This window comes from Perna viridis, chromosome 12, assembly GCF_037379345.1.
Source record: "Perna viridis isolate PV_CMFRI_1.1 ecotype Kerala chromosome 12, ASM3737934v1, whole genome shotgun sequence".
Classification (NCBI taxonomy): domain Eukaryota; kingdom Metazoa; phylum Mollusca; class Bivalvia; order Mytilida; family Mytilidae; genus Perna; species Perna viridis.
The window spans coordinates 20,807,683-20,829,914 of record NC_142456.1 but is presented as its reverse complement, the minus strand read 5'-3'; the positions used below and the strand labels follow the sequence as shown (position 1 = coordinate 20,829,914).

The following is a 22,232-nucleotide window of genomic DNA, read 5'->3' as shown; positions in this document are numbered from 1 at the left end:
CAGAGTTGGTATGTTTAAACGGCTTTACAGCAATAGCAAGAAAGTCTGACATTAAGCAATGATCGTACAATAAATTAGAAGAGATGGGATATCGATGCTTGATCCGTTTTGAATAAGTTCCTATCCTAAATACATTGTAGCTGGAAAATTATAGAAAGAGACTTATTGAAACGGGTCAAGCATAGAAATCCATTCCCTTCGACCATGATAAAAACGTTTTCCATAGCAAAAAAATTTTGAAAGCGAATTTCATTGTAAAAGCATGAAATCTCCACATGGCATAAACAGGGGGCTGTGTTAGTCCCCTCCATATACAGCATATAGAAATTTGCAATATATATAATTGGTATTTTTGTATTTTAATAATTGAACAGTGTAAGGTTTTGTTCAATCACGTTATTGCAATCATCCATGTAAAAATCAAATTTCCGATCAGCTTGACTTGAAACATTCTTTATTGACAGTTAAAACGTTGAAAATCTTGATTATTCATTATGATCAAGTGTTGACAATGATAATCTTCCTTTTCACCTACTTCATCAACTAACTACATTGTTCATATTGGGCTTTTAAGAAATAAGTTTCTACCTGATTAAAATAAATATAAAGTTTATGGATTTACACACAGACTCGAATTTGAATTCCTTGCTTTAAATATCTTTTATAATTAAGATATACATGTCTGTGAAATGGAACAAACTCCATTCAGCAATGAAATTTTACATATTTAATTCCTGCTCAAGTGATTTCAAGAGGAACAATGGTCAAAAATTCAAAAGTCAAGGTGAGGAAAAATAGAATCTGTTAAATATAACACAGTAGTATAAACAACTGCGTTCAAATTAGAATATCAGGTCCATCAGAGAGTAAATATATTTTGCTTTTTACAAAGAACAGCTGAGATGGTCATGCCATATCTGGTGAGACTTAAAAACACATTTTTACAAAAACAAAACTTTTATTGGCATTCCTGTCGAAATTGCAAAGTTGTACAAAATAAATTACTGTTTGTAATACAGCATCTACATAACATAACATCTCAATTACAAAACCAGAGGTTACCACTCTAAACAGCTCAACCTGGAGCCTACACCATCCATCATTAAAGTCAAACATGCATGTACATCTAGCAATCTGTTTACCTGATCAGAGAGCTAATCAAATATACATGTAGCTTGAAAGTATTAAATTTAAATTTGTAATCTAAAATAAAAAAAAAAAAACCCATTAATTTCCTGAGAAGAAACATTCAAGTAAAAGATATAAGGATATTTTTTTTCATCCTAGAAATAGCAGAAAAATGCATTGTAGAATGAGTAAGTCATTCGTTTCATTATCTTAGCAATTAGCCTCAAATGAAAAATTTTAAATAAAAATAAAAACTAAGACATAAATGTAATACATATTTAAAATGCTTATGTAAAATGTGTACACCAAAATTTAGGAATAACAGAAACTTTTTTTTTCTTTTTCACATGATTAAGTGACAAATGCAAAGAGAGACAACTGTCATTCCACATGATAAAACCTAACAAAACAATTTGTGATTTTCTTAGTTCTAGAATAAGATTTTAATAACACAATGATCAGTGTAATTAAAAAATGAGACAAAAATGCCAAGAAAAAGTGCAAAGAATTATATTCATTTTCACTAGTTTCTGGTTAATAATGCTCATTAAAAAAAATAAAAAAAAAAATTAGCCTATCTGATGTTATAGGATAACATAATGGACATAAGAGTTGTAAAAAGTGAAATCTCAAGTTACAGTCCCTGAATTGATCCATGCAACAATTTGACAGATGGATGACCACTGACAGAACGATAACCTATGACTGATGACAGATCTGATCCCAGATTAGTTATGTAAAATGACGGATTATCTGTTGAAAACAGAACAAATATAAAACTAAAAGTATCAATTGATGTTTTAATCTACTGTATAATGTCTATATATGTAAAATAGACAAATAAAACAACGGAAGCTGTAAAATAAAATGGATCAGTTTGACTCCTCATGATTGATCAGAAACTGATTGGTGATCGCAACTATTGCTGCACGGACCAGTTTAGGTACTGTAGCCATTGTTTATTTGTAACTCAAGAAAAATGCTGCATATATTGACAAGATTAATACTGTCAGAGATTTAGTTGATACAATATGTTCACTGTTACATCACTGAATAATTCAACTTTTCAAAATTTTAGGTCTCCACAGGAAAGCTCAAAATAGAGATTCATATTTCCACTCTTGAAATCTGCTTTCCGAATGTAACAAATTCTTTAGAAAATTCAACTTTTCTACTTGCCATTTGGAAAGTGGAGCATAAGTTTGTTTGTTTGTTGGGGTTTAACGTCTGAGCAGCAATATTTCAGCTATATTCAGACGATGAACATGAAATGGATGATAAAATGAACATGAAATGAAAAAAAAAGGATGGGACACAAGGACAATAGGGTCGACAAATTTTGATTGCCACTGGAAAAAGGGGGGGGATGGGTAAGGTCGGGCAATTTAGCCTCCTGTGGCGGAGCGCAAAGGTTCCTACTCCTATCGAATACCACAGCAGGGTTCTTTAACGTGCGAGGAACGTGGCATCTTTCCCAACACGGTGCACCACTATGGTTTGCGGTCAGGTTTTCCGTATTATAGCCTGACAACCCCAGCATGTAACACGCCAGGGGTACCCCATTCCACCACCTGAGGCACACATCCCAGTTGCTCTGTGGGCAGAGCGCCTAGCCCCCGACTAGGTTTCTGAGCACTATTTAGTCACCTTTTACAACAAGCTGAGAAACAACTTTCCCACTCCCAAACTTATACATGCCCTGGGTGATGGGAAAGTGGAATCCTAGAACACTGTGACGATGACATGGAACACAATGTTTTTCTTAAATTTGATCAAATTAGTACATTTTTGTTTTATTTTATACTTCAGTTTCTATGTTTATGGGCATGAACAATGAAAGATTTTGTAAGCAATAACACAAATTAATCTAAATTGAAAGACTCAATTTTCAGAACCTTACTTTAGTTGCATAATATTGATTATTCATATTGACTTTTAAAACAACCAATTATGCTTCTATAATAAGACATTTCTTTAGGTACTATAGGACTTTGGAATCACTAAAAAATGTCACTGCTCTACACCATTTAGACCACTCATGAACTGAACTGGACAGAACATCCACTGCATCTTGGAACACTTCCTTCAACAGGAATTTCAGCTCTGTATATTCATTTCAACCATGTCAAGTAAGCATTAAATGTCAAACTGATTACCAAGATGGAAACATACAAGACTTCTTTTCTTACTACAGACTTCAAAAGGGATGCTAAAATGAAAATAAAACAATGACTCAGTTAAGAAAAATGTTGCAGATCACAGAAATAATTCAAATCACTTTATTAATATTGTTAGAACTTAAATAGCAACACTCAAAGAGGAAAGTTACGTCTTTTTCAGCAGAAATGCAACAGGTATCCATTATATTTAATAGGGACAGAGTGTTAGTGGCATCCTATACATGTAGATGCTATGAAACATTGATGGCCCAGAATGGTTTTGTCAAGAAGTGTTGTGTTTTGGAAAATTACGTATGCAAGGAAGTGTTTGTATAAACTTTTGACACCGTGAGCAGCATGAGTTATAAAAAGTCTGACACATCTTCATCTGTCGAGACAACAGCAATAAAACAAAAGAGTGCATGAAATCAAAGATGGAGATTCGTCTCATAGTAATAAAACCATATCAGTATACAATATTACTAAAAAAAATGCAATCTAGCAAAGAAAGTAGTATTTTTTTTGCATGATAGTAAGAGATTTTTTGATTTGCTGTTACATAGAAAGTTTAACTGATTTAGAAATGATCCTTTAATGTGGCCTACATTTACACGATTCAAATTCAAGTCAGTTGTGTTAATAAAATGTTTTACGGGTGAAATCCTGCATTAATTTAGTATAATGCTTTAAATTTGAATAGTAAATAATATTTTTTATTTTGCTTTCTGTGGTTTGTTTGATATGTATTATCTCATAAGCCATTATCGGCAGGCATCTTTTATGATAACTATGTTCTATTATTGTCGTGTAATTTGTTATGTAAACAATGGTAGCACTTTATTAAAATATCATTTGTTGTTTGTTGCTGCACATGCTCTGTCAGAATGATGATCGATAACAATCATGAGTATCATCAATATGGTGAACCCTGAATAACAGGCTAAAGAGTTTTATCAGCTGTATGTATAGTGTGGAATTTTTAAAAAATTATTTGCATGTACTTGCATGTTTTTACTCATTTTTGTGGTATTGTATTTTACCTCTGTATTAGGTTTGTGTGAGGGCCTAAGGGAAAATAAGATACTGACTTACTGTGCTACACTCTTGAAATAAAGTATCATTTTTATAATAATAGTCATTAACTCTTAGCATCCTGATTTATTTGAAGAAAAAATGTCTAGATTTTGATATTTTGAAAATTTATGCAAATTACATGCAAATTTGTTGCATCATGGTGCTGATGCTGATTGTTTTATATATATAATTTAAAGGTAGGTGATCAAATGGTGTGGTGGATGGGCTGAAAAGGTGGTTGGAGGGTGGGTGGGTATGCACAGGAAAATGGGTCTGATACCTAAAAATAGTAATATTTGGTGACTTTTTGTCACTTCCAAGGGTAAGAAAATGTCCCAAATGCAATTTTTCCAAAGTATGTTCCTTCTGATGGTCATTTAAGCCAAATATTGTTCAATACAGTCATTAGTGGAAGGTCAGTGTTCCCTAGATGGGTCACTCATGAAAAAAAATCAGGATTTTTTTGTAATTACTGGCTTCAGATTGTCCTTAAACTGGAAGTATAAGGAATTCACATCGTGGGAGTGGTAAGAGACATATTATTCTCTAGAAACCAGGTGAAATGAAGCGCTATGGGTCGATTCTGCTGTAGCAAGCAGTGTTCTAGGGTTCATATTTCCCGTCACCCGGGGCAAGTGAAATTTGGGTCAGGGAAAGTTAGGTACTTAGTTACACTTTCTCGTGGCAAGTTGAAAACTTCATATGCTGTAAGGATTTGTTATGTTAGGAAAGCAGTCATTGACTGTGGGAAGGTTGATTTTATATGGATTTTTCCCGAGGAAATCTCAATTTCTGAAAAATCCTAGAACACTGGTAAGAGGTCAAGAAATGAGCCCTATCCCTATAAAAACACAACTTTTTTGTGGCCACCTTAACTCATGAGCTCTTTTTCAGCTCTCTAGTCTAGTTTTATGATAAAACTCTTTTTAAGATAGTCTCATTTTAAAGCACAATCTCTCTGCTTGCAGATGAAATCAAACTGTGGTTTCCTAAGCTAAAAATAAAATTGCCAGAACCCAAAAAATTGGAAAACAGCCCAAGACTATATTCAGCTCCCACATGGTAAGAGTTAATGCAAAAAAAAACCTCTAAACCAGACTCATTCATGTAGGTGTTATTTAAGCATATTTCTGATTCAATTAAATTTTTGTAATGATTTAAGAATTGGCTATGATAAAAATTTTGTCTATTGAAAAATAACATAAATTTTCCATGTGCATATTGTATATTGCGTGAAGTGCAATAAACAAAATATGCACAAGGAAAATTTATGTTATTTTTCAATAGACAAATTTTTTTTTCATACCCAATTCTTATAATTAATTTTAAAACATATTTTTATCTTTAAACATGAGAAAAGTAGCTCTGAATATAACTGAATAGGGGTGTGTCAATATTTTTTTATCCATTGAGATATAACAAAATTATTTTAACCAATCAGACTACAGTATTTATCTCAAATTAATTTACATTACTATAGATATTTATGGTCTCACATTTATTAATCTAGATTCACTATCAAGAATGTAGCTTCTGCAAAAACAAAATGAGACAGATCATTACAGTGAAAACACCTAGTATCAAACCCCACAATTGATAGATTGAATATGGTTTAATATCCTTTGGCAGGTACATGTATCTTATCAATTTCAGAATGAAAATGATTTACAAGTCAAACAGACCCAATGAATGATTTACAAGTCAAACAGACCTGCTGAATGATTTACAAATGAAACAGACACCCTGAACTTGATTTTTATTGTGTTAGCTCAGAGAAGCAACAGCTAACAGTATATATGCCACCCTACTCTGTCTCATTATTTTGACCCCAAGCCAACCAGTTGTCAGTCTATCCTCTTAAAGAGGTAGACCTAGGTAAGGGACATAACTCTTACAAATCATTGGAACGTTTGTATTCAGCATTTTACATCAATCTTATGTAAGCATCAAAGTAAATTGGATTTCAATCTGTTTCAAATGAAAGCTTGAAAGGCTTTGGTGAAATTAAATATGATAGAAACATATCACTTATTTCAAGAGTTATGTCCCTTACCCTAGGTCTACCTCCTCCAACACTGTTTAACAGTGAAGCAATGACTATCAATATTTAAGTTTAAACTCAATGAATTATGAAACACAAAACACTTATAAAATCATCACCTTCTATGTAAAATATTCACCTTTATAACCACTTATACTTTTGGTATTTGTAGTAGTGCTATCTACAGGACAAACAGATGATTTGGATGAATGGCTCTCTTCTGAGTTATTCTCTTCATCAACTGTCTTACTCTCTGTATGTTTACCAGAACAGAGACTTCCTAGCTGACTAGAAGTTGAGGCAACAGAGAGGTGACTACCAGATGACGACAGGTAATCTGAGGAGGATCCAAAAGTGTGCTGACTTGGGGTAGAGGCTAGAGACAGCTGACTAGAAGTAGAACTAATTAAATCATGGTTGGAGTTTGATGGAATTGGACTTCCACTTTTGTGAGGCTCTTGAGAACCTGAAATAAAAATTAATTACAGTATGGTACCTAAACTCTGTTGATATTTTCACAACTATAACACTTTTACAATGCTTACCAAATTTAAATTTTTGAGGTGCCGTTTTTGTGTTAACGGAAGTTTGAAGAAAAAATTAGGGACTAACAGATATTTAGACTAAATTTTTATGATTTTTATTTTCATGGTTCAAATGACCTAAAAATACTGTAAAAAATTAGAACTTAGTAAAATTTCTCATTAAAAACACAAGTAAAAGCATTGTATTTTGAGTATGTCATTGTGAGTCTGTACACTGTCAACTGAAAAAATTTAGCTACGGAAAATGACAGGACCTTTCTCTGATGGCAGACATTTAGGAAAAGAACCATTTTTCTCAGAAACTTACCACCTCCATACTGTTTGGAGAACTTCATGATCTTGAGTTTGGCTGGAGATATAAGGGGCCTCTTATGTGACAATTTATCAGGAAATGGGGCAGTATTGTCTGGACTTCTGAAGGTTGAACTGAAAATACCTGAAATAGAAATGCTACTGTTTTAATTCATTGTAAAAATATGAAGTCAATATTATGATATTTGGAATTATTTGTATGATATTGAGAACATTGAGAACAGTCTTTTATATCTTTTATATAAAACATAATAGTGTAAATGTATTTTAATTCAAAGCATAATTTTTCATAATCTTATTAAATTTTTCTAACTCATGGTGTTTTGAGTTTGTGTATGTGGGGGGACCACCCATGGAAGTTCTATTGAAGATTCATATTAAATTTTATATTTTGTCAAGAGACCTGAACACCCACTCATGTACAAAGAATAAAAATCTCTTTCCCCATGTTTTACTGGAACTGCCCTAATTAAATTTTGAGGATAACCTTGGACATTAGCCACAGCATTTGTCCACGCCTTATTTTCTAGAAAAGTGTGGCTTATGGAAATTTTCTACAACTGCTAACACTGACAGGACCAACAAAAATTTTTAGAACAACAGGGAGCATTTTTTTTCCATTTGAAATACATACTTTTTTTTGAAGATACTTTAGTAGGAGTACCAAAAGTAAAGGCTTTAAGGCCAGTCATTGTATCTTCAAAGTTTCCTAAAATATTTGTTGAGGAAACTGATGGATCTTGAGAATTAAGGGTGGACATCTTTTTGTCACTACAGGCTGGTTTACTTTCTTCAAATCTGCTGTTGCTATTTTTAACACCCAATGACAGCCTAAAAACATATTTCTTAGTAAATAATTGTGTAAAATGAAAGCTTTGATGAAGAAGAAAATGAAAAACAAAAAACAAAAAACAAAAAAAACATTCAAACACATTTTCTGAAAGAGCTGTGCTATACATAATATCATTTTCAAAATTAGTCATTTTCAAAAAACTTTTAAATATTGAATCTTATGCAGCACCCAGTGTAAAACAACATTTCAGTTCTACACTAATGTTAGACCAGTAGTAAAATTTTCTAAAGCATGAGGCTCATTTACAATTTTGAAAAAGGAAAATGTACTGATCATGTGTGAAAATGTAACTTGACACAAAACGCTGAATGGCAAACTAGTGCTCTTTGTCCCTTACATCAAAAAGCAAAACAACTTGCCACAATGGAATTTGATCCTACCATCCGCCAAGAACAAATGAACAAGAAGTGTAATTACCATACAGGTGATGTGAAAATTGAACAGAAATCATATTTTAAGTACAAGTCCAAATAAAATTCAGACACTACCAATGGTTATGTGATCCATAGCCAAGAAAAATCCATCAAACAAACGATGCTTTTTTTAGGCTACACATGCTATATTTTCACATAAGAATAACTTTTTTTTCTGCATTCAGATTTGCACTTTTTAGAAAATCATACATTTATCTCCCACTAAAATCAACCAAATGAAGCCAAATCAAGAATGATAACTCTTGAAAAGTGCAAATTTCATGTACAATCTATATAATTTTTATATCAAAAGCACAACAACCAAATGAAAAACTAAGACTGGTTACATGATCAGTTACTGTTTCTGAGCAAGAAATAAAACTGAATTGTGTAGGTTTCTGACATGCATGAATCACCTTCTGTCTGATTTTTATAAAGACTGCTACTTAAAACTAACATAATTACCTGTTAATTTTTATCACTCTAGATTGGAACTTCCTCCTTTTTATAAGAACTGAGTATGTTACTAAGACTAAGTTGGCGACACATATATACAAATTTAACATATCACTTGTCCAATTATTAAAAATAAACTTGAGTAGACATAGATCAATCCAGAGTATTACTGATGCATCCACCAGATGAAGCCTGAAATGACCAGAAAATAAATGGTTAAAGCCATTTAAAGCTAATTTCTTGCTTTGTCTCTAGGGAGGCCGCTTCACTATCCATTTGGCCATCTATAAATATATATATATTTTCTGATTTTGAACCTTGTCACGTTGTAGGTCAATAAAATAGTAAAAAGAAATGCCTCCTGTCCATGACTCTCAGTCTTTGTAAATATAAGCCAGAGGTCCAAGAGATATATTTTGAATTGAGTTAAATAAAAATAAAATTATAAATACCAACAGTAAAAAACAGAGGAACAGAGCTCATAGGGATGACATAAAGTTGCACAGATTGTCATGCTAAGCATACTCCTACTCATACAAAAAGTTGATATCGGAGAGCAACCAAACTCACTTACTTACATGTACAACATATGCCCCATGTATAAGAAACAAACAAATTTGAAATCAATCCATTTATTGGGAGCAGAGATTTTTGTGACAAATTTTCTACAGTGTTCTGGGCTTTTTTTTTTTTTTTTATTTTTTTTTATTTTTAAGGTTTTATAGGAAAACTTGAGAAGAAAATTAATTTTCCCCCACTTTCCAAACTTTCCAACTGACAAATCCTTTTCCGAAATTCAAGTTTTCTACATGCCAAGAGAAAGTGAAACAACTTTCCCTCATTAAAATCTGATTTACTCGAGGCAACAAGAATGTGGAATCCTAGAACACTGAATATACATAAAGAATGATCAGGATCAAGACTAGATTGAAAGGAGAAAGACTACAAATAAAATCTTTGTACTGAGTTTACAGATTGATATCACAAAATTCATATAATTGAGAATGCTACCGTTGATCAGTGAATCACTGCAATTTATTAGTTTTAAATGTTTCTTATTTCTGCCATTATTAGAACTAAGTCAAACTGCAATTCAATATTGTTTTCAAGATTGTTAATTAGTTTAAAAATTTGACATAAATAAGTGTACCTAATAAGACACCTTCTACTTGTATTTCATTTAATAAGATAAAAAACCTGTTATTCCCGGTGACTAAGTTAATCAGACAAAAAAATCATAAACCTACAAGTATTAAATATACATGTAATAAAATATCTAATTTTAATAAGAAATGTGAATAAAAATTAATTAAATATCATAAAATGTAATTAAATTAATAAAAGTAAACATGTTATCTTAACGAGTGTTTTTATGTTATGGTAATTACGATGTTCATATTAACAGTACCTTGGCACTGCTTTTTTTTTCAATAAATATCATTTGTGATTACTTTCCATCGTGTCGATCAAGATAATAATTGTATTTGTTTATTCTGTATGTTTGTTGAATTTGGAAAAAAAATATTTACAAGTACCTTTCCCTAAAATCATGACAATTTTTCTTTAGTAATTTATTTATTTACCAATCTGCCTTATCTAAACATGGTATATATTTGTTAGGCAAACATAAAAAATGTGTGTTTTAATTGAAGGTAATACCACAAAATTTATAATTAGAGTTGGTAGGGATTATTTTTTTATCAGGAAAACGGCAAATCCTGTTTACAGTCCCTGATGCAATGCACACAACTATATGACATCTGGATAGCTTATAATTGAATGACCGCTGGTTGACTCATTACCTATGACTGACCTGTTTGTGTTTTTTCTATATGTAAAATGATGAAAAAAAAGTTCATATAAATTTCAAAATTTTCATCGGAACAAAAACCATATTCAGGGATGATTTTACAAGGTCATCAAACAAAGAGGAAATTGGTAAAATCAGAAATAAATAAACAGTAAAACAGAAGAATTGTAACGGTAAAATTTCAATTAGCGGAATTCCATTAAAAAGCAGAAAAAGGTCATCCCTGTATATTTAAATTTTTCTTTGGATTTTTCTTAAAATTTCACATTTTCTACTTCAATTGAAAAAACTTAGGTAAAAGAAAAATATTTACATTCATATCCAAATTTATATTATGTAAGAGAATATGTCTTAACATGGAAAACTGATCACTACTGACCTGTAAGTTATATATAGCAATCAGCATTTCATGCAATGTCAACAGAAATGATCACCGGTTCAACAGATCAGCGATTGATCACAACTTTTTTTATCAGAAACTGATTGGTGACAGATGACCGATCACAGTGATAGTTGCACAGATCGATTCAGCTACTGTAGTACGCCTATACGTCTTAAGCAGAGTTAGAAATAGTAGCCTGCCAGCCAGTAAAATTTCCTGCACCATAAATGTTATGTGTACTTTCCAAAAGCACTTTTAATTGAATAATAAATAATTTTTTTTTAAACTTGTAATTTTTAAAAAAAATATGTTTTAGATAATTTTTTTTGGTTTCAGCATGCCACTTCTAATTCAAATCACATACATGACTCTTCAGGTAGAATGTAAACCAAGTAGATTCAAGTGGAGAAAGAACATAAAGGAGTGCAAGGCAAAATAAAAGGAGTGAAAAATTATAAAATCTACACTGAAATCGTTGCGTTCAACAAGTCTTCTGCACTGCAGTGAATTGCTACATCAGTGTTTCATGCAGTGTTATTTTTGTGTAACAGAATGGTTTGAACATTTCCTATTTGGCTATTAAAAATACCTGGCCATATTTTTGTACACTCTGGATAATACTTCTTTACAGAGTTATTATGTTCACTGCTGTACAATGCGAGTTGCTTTAATGACTCAGTTGTTGGGTTTATGTTACCTTATAATCAGAAAACCAACAGTTCATGTAAACTTTATCTTTTTTAGCGATCTTGGTCCATGAAAAGGGTTGGTCAATACAGGCTATACATGTCAGATTACCATAAATTCACATATTCAGGTTTGATTTTACAAGGTCAACAAAGAAAGAAGAAATTGGCAAAATTGGAAATATACAGTAAAAAGGAAAATTGTACAGTAAAATTCAAATTTGAAATGGCAGAATTCAACTATAAAGCAGAAAAAACTCATCCCTGCATATCAAAAACCGTCTATAAGTCAGCAATTTAACATTTGCACAAACATTGGAGTAAAATGCAGTCAAATTATGACATTTATCCTTCACTTCAATAGGATTCTTTGAAGAAGGAGTGAAAATCATATTTTCTGTTTTGGCTGACCTTTTGTGATTACCAATTTTTCGTTTTTGGCAATAAAAATTCTAGGGTTGGCCTTAAGACTTATCAAAAAACATTATTACTACTAACGGCTAACTCAAATAAAATGAAATTTACCTGTAATGCTTTGACATGAGAACAATTTTTGATAAAATGTCTGCTACACATCCAATGAGGTAGATATAATGGATTGCATCACTGTCTATTTTTATCCATGCCAAATCTTCAATGACCTTTGGTGACAGGTCAGAATTCAGGACAATATTGAGTAATATACAACTAAGGCAGGCAACAGACAGCAACTCAAACACTTTGTACATCCTGTTAGATCCTGTTATATTTTTCTAAAACAGAAAAAAAACAAGAATATAATAGGGATGGAGCATCAGCGACATCTTTTATCTGTACAATGTAGACACTCACACAAATTAATGGCTGAAATCCATCTGTCAGAATTGACATATTTCAGAATTGACTCAGGAGTTAGAAAGTGATTGTTTTAAATTTTAATGATAATGCTAGCTCTATGTTATATGGGAAGTCTTATTTATTTCTGTTGGTCAAAATATCAGGGATATTACAATATAGCAGTACATTATCGTCACCATCAAATGTTGTTTTTTTTTAAAACAAATAGTTCCACTCCTCATAGGCAAAGCCTAAACTCACATTCTAAGTACAATATTAATCATATACATGTCACTCGCCTGGGTATTTCAAAACTTTAAGAATATTAAGGTCTTATAGCAAAATATCTTTCAATTATCTTTCAATTACAAAAGTAATTAAGGATTTTATGTCATAATTAACTGCCTTAATTGGCTACAAGTTTGTAATTTTTGGGATCAGATAAATTTACTTCTTTCTTTCGAGATTTGCTGATGTTGAAAGAAAAATGATAAATTAATAATGTTACAATAAGCACATATAACATCTTATGACCATACAAGTAAATGTACCAAGCTATATATTTTTTTCCAAAATGTTAGATGTTCCATTGAATTTTACAATGACTACATTCTTCAAATGGTTTTGGTCAAAGTAACAATAAACTACCTTATAATTGCTAGCAATTTATTTTTGAAAGTTTCAAAAGCAAGAAAAAAAAGAGGATCCTAGGAGCATGAATGGCTCACCTAGTTCATTTTTCATCTTTCAAGGGCAATTACTCAAACGAAGAATTACCTTTCACATTATACCTCTTCTAACTTTCATAGACATAATTATGAGGATCATTTCATTAATATTTTTTTTCCGATTTATTATAGTTTTCAAAAAACTGGATAACAACTTCAAAATACATCATTTTTTGTTTTTTGCCTTTCAAGGAGTCATCTTAGAACTTTGATCCAATGGAGACTTTTGTAGGCCTAATCTTCTTCATATCAATGAATGCCATGGATGAATAAAATATGCTATCAGTCAATAAAAAAGAGTTTTTGAGAACATAAAGAAATAAAATCCATGAAGGTTAATATGCATATGAATAAGTAAACTTTTAATATTCAAAACAGGTAAAAGAGAGATAACTCTTATTTATTCCAATTCTACAGCATCTCAAGGAAAGAGGATTAAATGCCAGAGGTTTTCCGTAAATTTCACACAAAATTAACTTGTTTTGACATGAAATAAAACACTGAAAAAAAATCCAGTCTTCAAACAAAAGTTCAAGTTACAAAGGAGACACTTAACATGTGTATGTGCATTACCCTGGCACTTGGGTTGGGTTTAATGCAACCATCATCAACAGTGTTGTCTTCCTGCCATAATTGGTCAAATGACTTCAGTTTCTGTAGCAACATGGCATCTTGCTTCTGTAGTTCCTGTTGTACTATCATATGACAATCAATGCAAATGTCATACCACTTATCAAGACGTTGGGAATGCATCTCGATCTCCTTATCAAAGCTTGCCTGCAGAAAAAAAGTTAAGAATTGAATTGAAGAAAGTGGAATGATGCAACAATCAAGACATTTTGGATCTAATAATTGTTCTGATTCCAATAACAGTTTTTTTTTAATTGTTGAAGTAAACTGAAACGCTGGAAAATTCTGAAAAAAAAAAAAAAAAATAAGACACCAGACCTACCAAAATATGCTGAACTGCCTGACCTGTCCGGTAAAAATTCAATAGGTCCGGTAGAAAATTTTAATTATTTTTAGCTGCTAATAAGGAGAAAAGTGAAAAAAAGATGCTAAATTCAGGACTCTGTCTGACAAATGCAAAATGAGTTTCGATGGGTCTGAACACAAAATAATAATGCTGAAGTAAAATATATTAATTCATGGAACAATACAGCTGCCTTCTCCAACCACCAAATTGGCAGCAATCAGGGACAGGTCAAGATGAGGTCATAATGAGCGTACGCCCCCCCCCCACCCCCCCTAAAAAAAAAACTATCATAATATGTTGGATATTGTACTGAATATGGCAATTTATCATATTCATTCATTAAATATGTCATAATCAGGTTTCCTTTTATAATGATTCTCGTAATTACGCCTCCCCTTCATAAAATCCTGGATCTGCCATTGCCAACAAACATAACTTATTATCAGTATCCATGAACATTATCAGAAAATATGTTACACTACACTCAGCGACTTGTGTTTCTCTAACACTCAAGTCGGGGTTTTAAATCCGTGTTAGTCTGTGAAACACGGTGCCAGACAGATTTTTTCACGGTGAAATGTGAGTGTTACACCCACTCAGCTGGAATATCGTATATTCCAGTTGTTAATTGTGTACGGAGAACCACTGACCTGGGTGAAAAATCACTCAGCAGAGTGGAGTTAATCTCATTGATCTTTCCCCACAATATGGAAGTTAGTTCCTGAGCTTCCCAGTCATTGACCTCCAAAATTCAATTTAGACCCTAGAAAATCACAACAAAGGAGTCCAGAGGATATGTGAAAATTCTTAATCCAATCGCCGAAATCGATATATGTTGAATTGTTCAGCTTTAATCCAATTCAAGGCGTCTGTACAATAAAACAGTGGTTGAGACAATTAGCACGTGGTATTAAAGATTGACAAATATAATGTGAAAATCATGAAAAAAGATATTTATCGTTGATACAAACTTCATGACAGTCCTGTACTGAGTAATTATAATTAATTGCAATCCATTTGATGACCAGACACACATCGGATACATTGTAAACAATGTGTTCATTCAAATTTTTAGAAATAGACAACTATATATGTGTGAGGTTCGTCAAGGGATTTTTTTTTTTCCGGGAGTAAACATCAGTTGGCATCAGTGAAAGTTCAAAACCGTTTTTCAAAACTTATAATTAAAATAAAGGTATATGTAGGTTGTATTTGAAATGTACTTTAAATAAGAAATTTCTCAGAGATTAACTTGAAGCATTTTAGTGGTCGAAAACAACCACCTGAGGACACTGTCTTGTTTGGAGATCATTTTGTAACTTATATAATTATTACTGACAATGTTCCCAGTCCTGATTAAGGGCTTTTAATTCACAATTCTTATGCACAAATTATCATGGGACCAGCAATTAGTTTCTTTTATTTCTAGAATAGCCGTTCAATTATGAAAACTATCAGAAACTAAAAGCGTCACCAGACTGTTTTTACAAGCTATATTAAGTTCGTCACTTGAATCAAATTACAAAAATCAATACTTTCTAACAACACATCAACAAATGATAAACATGTACAAAATATAAAAAAAAGATGATGCCAAATTTTTAATGATATGAATATTTTTTTTTATCTTAACTAAAAGTGCTCCAAATTACCTAACGGATGAGAAACAGAAACACAATATACATTGTATCTTACAATGAATTCCCCGTTATATGCCTCATTGAATTTTACGACTATTGCAATATACAAACGGTCAGTGTTGGCTAGTTGGAAACTGGGTGGTAAACACCCAAAATGTCGGTGTAACACTGAGTTTCACTCAGGCCGGACTTGAATGTTAGAGAAACAAATGTCGTGGAGTGTAGTGTATAGGAACGTTTAACATGTTCTTACATAATGAATGAAGATAGAAGATCTGGTTATCTTTCATGAGTTCGAGAAATTCAAGTCTTTTTTCACAATTGGAGCAAAAGGGAATGAGCGAAAACATCAAGAATTACTCTTACAAGTGAAAGATGACCAAATCTTTGATCTGTAACATATATAAAAACCTGTTTCTTCTGTGAAAACATTTATATTTTGTTTGCTTCCCTTAGACAGCACTGTCATTTCTAGAAGTATATACAATGTACTATATAGCTTTCTCTTGCTTGTGTTTTGAATACGTTGTATGTCTATGATGCTGGCACTTTAAGACTTTTCATCGGTTACGAGAACAATTTAAGACCTCCTCTTACACAGGTTGTCTCAAGTCGCAAAGGGCCATTTCCCGAAGAATATAAAAATATCAATAGGCTTTGATTAGTTCGGAGCATGAGTATGTTTGTTTGTTTGTTTGTTTGTTTGTTTGTTGGGGTTTAACGTCCGAGCAGCAATATTTCAGCTATATTCAGACAATGAACATGAAATGGATAAAATGAACATGAAATGAAAAAAAGAAAGGATGGGTCACAAGGATAATAGGGTCGACAAATTTTGATTGCCACTGGTAAAAGGGGGAATGGGTAAGGTCGGGCAATTTAGCCTCCTGTGGCGGAGCGCAAAGGTTCCTACTCCTATCGAATACCACAGCAGGGTTCTTTAACGTGCGAGGAACGTGGCATCTTTCCCAACACGGTGCACCACTATGGTTTGCGGTCAGGTTTTCCGTATTATAGCCTGACAACCCCAGCATGTAACACGCCAGGGGTACCCCATTCCACCACCTAGGGCACACATCCCAGTTGCTCTGTGGGCAGAGCGCCTAGCCCCCGGCTAGGTTTCTGAGCACTATTTAGTCGCCTTATACGACAAGCTTAGCGCTGCTGCAGGCCTATTCTTTTAACACCCGGACCTGCTAGGGGCTAGGAGCATGAGATAAATAGAGAGACAACAATGAACCATGTTTACATGTTCTTTTTTTAATCGTATAATTCCAAATTAGACTATCAGAAGAGACAAATGCACAGTGAACATTTTTCTTTACCTCATTGACAGGAACAAAGTCAGCGAGTAGCCTGGCTTTAAGGTGGAGATTATTGTTACATCTGTCACAGAGCTGTTTGTTAAATGTCATGAACTCTGAAGGTTTACAGCTGATTCCATGGTTCATGGAGCTGTCATACATTGCTGGAATCTTCTTATTATAATCCCCATCCTAGAAAAAGTGTGTTTTCAAATTAGTACATATAACCCCGGTTACCCCTACTTGCATGTCAAAATCTCAAAGTTTGAAAGACTTTTTGGCAAATATTTAATATCATTTCATACATGCACATGTATCAGAGAAGAATGATTTATTTTTATTGGTTAAAACATCATCATATGTATACGATTCATTAATTAGGAAAAAAATGTCAAAAACACATTATCGCACTGTTATGACTGCTCTTTCAATGACATAAACACAATAGATGCTTGTGTAGAGGACATTATTGATAAATCGACTGCCATAAATCTTCAGAAAGAAAGGTGTAATATAATAATAACAATGCAATTTTCAAATTGAACATTCTGCAAAAGAAACAAATGATGTCAAAATTTTCCCTCCTCATGATCATTTGAATCTACTTTTCAGTGTAAAAGTATATAAATATTTTAATTGACAGATTTGTTTACTGCTAAAGCAATGATGAAAGAATAGAATTTTTTTACAAGAATTTCAAGACCTGGCTTCATAATAAAATTTCCAATTGAGATTTTCCTCAAATCCTTGAGTTTTGCACAAATCTATTGGTTGAAATTTGAGAAGAAGGATTTGAGGAACATCTTAATTTGAGATTTTTCATGAAACTGGCCCCAGATCCTGTGTTATTACAAATTCTCTATGGTTTTTGGTTGTTTTTCTACATTCTGGATGACTTAATAGTGTGTGATATCACACTATGGATGATACAAACAAGTGATATCAAAACTTAATCAGTTATTCAGTTAGGCTTTTTCATCCCTTTTTTTGATCGGGAAAATACATGTACAGTAAACCCTCCCTAAACTGTCATCTTTTGTTCAAGTACTTGAATAGCAGGGTATTAAATTTGGGGAAAAAGAAGTGAGGGACGATTAAACCAGAAGTGAAAATGTTTACTCATTGATCAATTGGAATAACCTGTAAAAAGTATCATACCATTGCATATTTATTAAAGAAACCTGCAATAATACATACTAGTACATGTACATTGTATGTTGTGAAAAAATTATCTAATTTTAAAATAGTGTTTGATTTAAATAATGTATGCAAATTGTGGAAGGACTGTTTTCAATGGTAAGTAAGAGAGGAAATGTACGTCTGCTGCTCAGCTGAGCTTGAAAGATCCCAATCAACACTGAACAACTTGGAAAAAAAGTTGTAAGGCTCCATTTGGTATTGACTGATGATACTAAGTTAGTGTCCCTCAGCAGAACTTATAATTCAAGTTTTTTGCTAATTGTCTCTAATTCTGCCCTTTGACTACCAATTAGTACATTGTAAATGGTTATAAATCGTACTTTAGATTATTTTTAGCCATTCGTTTTTCTACAAATTGGGAACATTCATCAGGAGAAACAGCCTTATTTCAGAGGAAAATCAAGGCAAACAATGTCAGTATTCACTGTTGCAATTGGCTGTTGTGTGATTGTGTTGCATTGTCAATAAAAATAAATGATAAAAAGGAATGTCCTGACATTTCTTAAGTTGTTCTCCCAAAAGACTATCCCTAGATTTCATGCAGTGAAATATACTGAATGTCAAGCAGCCAAATATTCCACACGAATCATAGAAAGTGTTTTAAACATTTACCAGTAACTAATGACTAACGCAAATTATTAACTCACTTTATTCAATTACAATATCAAGGCTCATTTGTTATCATATTGAATATAAATACATGAAACTTGAGTTGATATTTTGTGATAATCAATGTTCGCTCATTACAAAACCTGTTAACTATGTATACATTTGTACATATACCTTAGTAAACCCATTATACTGTTCACAGCATAAACAATCCCAGCAGTTCTTATTACCATAAGGTACTGTAGTAACTTCATGACAAAACCAACATGTAACTCTGACAGGAAACCTTTGCCTAGAAAATAAAATACATGTGGAAAACATTTCTTGAAAACTTTTTCAGGGTAAACCACAACACATACAATGTAACATACAATTTAAATGTACATGTATAAATCATTCTCTGCATTATGTGTGGCAGTTTGTGTCAGAACCTTGTCTATCTACTAACCCCAACCTTTTGCAGCACTTGGTTTCAGCCACACTTTAATAGTGTTTGTTTTTCTTATTGGGTCTTCAGTGTTGTAATTTTTACCATGAATTATTGGGGAAACAATCTTAACTTTTAACAGTGCCCGAGCCAAAAATACTATAAAATGTTTAGGGTTATGGCACAAACAGATACATAACTTCTTTTTTGCCTAATAGGAAATTATCTTACATATTCATATTTGATAGTCACTAGCCATTGAAAGAAAATCAGAATAATCTCAGACTTGTGAAGGTACTGTAAGATTCAGTAAATATTTCTATCAGATTCCGGTCTTAAAAAAGGTTTTGTTCCATTATGTTCCAAAAGTACACTACACTCAGAGGGGAATGATTCTCTTACACTTACAATAAGTCAAGTCTGGATAAAACTTGGTGTTACCCTGACATATTGAGTGTTTAACACCAAGATTCCACCTAGCCAACACCGACTGTTTGCATATTGTAAGTCAAAAAATTCAATGAGGCAAAATGGGGAATTCATTGTAAGATATGATGTATATTCTGTTTCTGTTTCTCAGATAATTTGGGGCAATGCAGTTAAGATTTAAGTTAAGTTATTTCATTGAAAATTCGGTATATTTGATTTTTTAAAAATTTTGTCCTGTTTATCATTTGTTGATGCGTTATTTTACAGCTATGTCCAATGAATGGGCGATATTGTGCAGAAATATTACTTCGTATTTTTATCAAGTAATACATTCTTAATGCAATGCAATCTTTTGATATTAAAATTTTCACTTTTAAATTGATAATTACAATATTAATTATAAATAAACTCTTTGAACGTATTGATAGTTGTACCAACAATTTTCATTCGACAGACGAACTTGTAAAAACAGTCTGGTGATGCTTTTTGTTTCTGATAGTTTTAATAATTGAAGACTTCTCCAGAAATAAAAGAAACTACTTACAGGTCCAAAGCACTCTAGATGATGTGTACATACATTTGTAAGAATTGCAAAGTAGAAGCTCTTAGTCAGGACTGCTAACATTGTCAGTAATAATTATAAGTTACAATACTTTGTCCAAAATGAGGATTATGCCAATGTTTGCTTTATAAGATCACTGATCATTAAAATTCAGGCTTGTCAGAAATTTATTTGCCATTAAAGACTATTTGATATGTATTTATATGCTCCAAGAGAAATAGTGGAAAATGTGAAGTTTACCATATTTATAAGTTCTCTTTTCGCCTATTCAAATCATAATATGGATACATTTACATATACATGTAGCTTAGTGTACATACAATGAATAAGGAGCATGCTCAATATTATTTCCACATTCGCGAAATTCGTTTGTTCTACCCTTGCCTTCCCTCACGCCAGTCATGGAAATGTATATTGAGCATGCTCATTAACTTAACACAAAAGGTTTTTAAATATTTTTTGACCAAATTTTCAAACACATACACTTTTATAGGTCATTCCCAGTCATATCAGTGCCGGATAGTGCTAGGCAGTGGTGAGCACAGGGGCTTGGTGAGCATTTCTAGTAATATATATAACCGCTAGGCAATGGGAACCTCGAAAAGAACCAAAAGTTCACACACACAAACCTCAAATATCGATAACATAAATATAAAAGTACGCAGACAGCACTCAAACAGCAAGAAATGATATACACCGGCAACAAATCCATGCCCGCCAAGGTAAACGGATGTGGCTGAAAAACAAAAAGCTAGAATCAAGTTCCGACATTTTCCGTATTATAATGTTATTCATTTATTTTTTTTTATTTCGATAAGCATGAAAAATGATTAATAAATATAAGTATGTAAGTCACTTGTCAGGTTTTATTATATTGGGACACGCAATAATATTTAAAGGAGACATGACACAAAAATTTCATTTTTTTAAACATTTATATTTATAAAAAAAACTTGAGTATGTTTAGATACGAGTATAACAAATGTTTTCTCATCAGGTTAACGCTAAATAAAGTTAGAAGGTTCATTTGTGTTATCACGACGACCTAATTAATATGTATAAATTAAAACCGGAGGTAACACCCACTTGCATGTAAGGAAGTGCTACGTCATTGGTTGGGTGCATTAAAAATGTATATATACGTGTCCGAAAAAATTAACAAATCTTCAAAAATAGCACATATATATATATGGTCCAATGATCTGTGTAATAGTGACACTATGTGTATTGTTCATTCTTTGCCGCTGGGATATATCTATTAACAAGCCCGGTAGACTTAATATGGCCAAGAGAAAGCGTGGGACGGCTTCTTTTATCTTTACATGGTTCGGCGCCTAGTCGACGCAGGTGTATGACTTCGATAATTGAAATAAAATTGCATTTCTTTTGTCTTAGGAATTTCGAAATAAGACAATTTACATGGAGAATTTGACACAATACACAATTTATAATAGGCGACCTTAGGTGAGTTTAAGGGAGCTTTAATTTCTGGTACGAACAATATTTTTTTTATAGGTCAGTTAAAATATTTAATTTCAGCAAAACAGATTTGGAACACGTGGAAGCTTCAGCACAAAACCTCTATGGGTTCTTAAATAAAATTATCCAAACCCAATAAAAATAAACATGTTCGTATTATGCAATAGCTGTACTTACGGGGTACTGGTACACTTAAGCTTATC

At 32.4% G+C, this 22,232-nt stretch overlaps 1 protein-coding gene across 3 annotated transcripts; it reads right to left on the bottom strand.

Moving 5' to 3' along the window:
- Positions 1-938: 938 nt before the first annotated feature.
- LOC148601644 (uncharacterized) lies at positions 939-21,289 on the bottom strand. 3 transcript variants are annotated; one of them, XM_088555453.1, is made up of 10 exons: positions 21,180-21,289; positions 19,307-19,424; positions 17,345-17,515; positions 13,977-14,180; positions 12,385-12,611; positions 8,991-9,173; positions 7,894-8,090; positions 7,255-7,383; positions 6,542-6,868; positions 939-3,337 (listed from the first exon to the last, which is right to left on the bottom strand). In XM_088555453.1, exons 1-10 carry the CDS (start codon positions 21,260-21,262, stop codon positions 3,240-3,242), a joined length of 1,737 nt encoding a protein of 578 aa, XP_088411579.1. In that variant the 5' UTR covers positions 21,263-21,289; the 3' UTR covers positions 939-3,239. The 3 variants fall into 3 exon arrangements, with proteins under 3 accessions (XP_088411579.1, XP_088411580.1, XP_088411581.1); XM_088555454.1 differs by lacking the exon at positions 21,180-21,289 and adding an exon at positions 21,034-21,163; XM_088555455.1 differs by lacking the exons at positions 17,345-17,515; positions 19,307-19,424; positions 21,180-21,289 and adding an exon at positions 16,431-16,596.
- Between the last annotated feature and the right edge of the window lie 943 nt (positions 21,290-22,232).

What these genes read in the sequence shown, in the direction of transcription:
- LOC148601644 (XM_088555453.1), bottom strand. Translation starts at nt 21,262, where the DNA reads ATGGATTTGTTGCCGGTGTATATCATTTCTTGCTGTTTGAGTGCTGTC. An exon ending in TTATGTTATCGATATTTGAG is followed by an intron (nt 19,425 to 21,179) that starts GTTTGTGTGTGT and finishes TTTATTTTCTAG; the next exon opens with GCAAAGGTTTCCTGTCAGAG. An exon ending in AACCCAACCCAAGTGCCAGG is followed by an intron (nt 12,612 to 13,976) that starts GTAATGCACATA and finishes TTTCTGTTTTAG; the next exon opens with AAAAATATAACAGGATCTAA.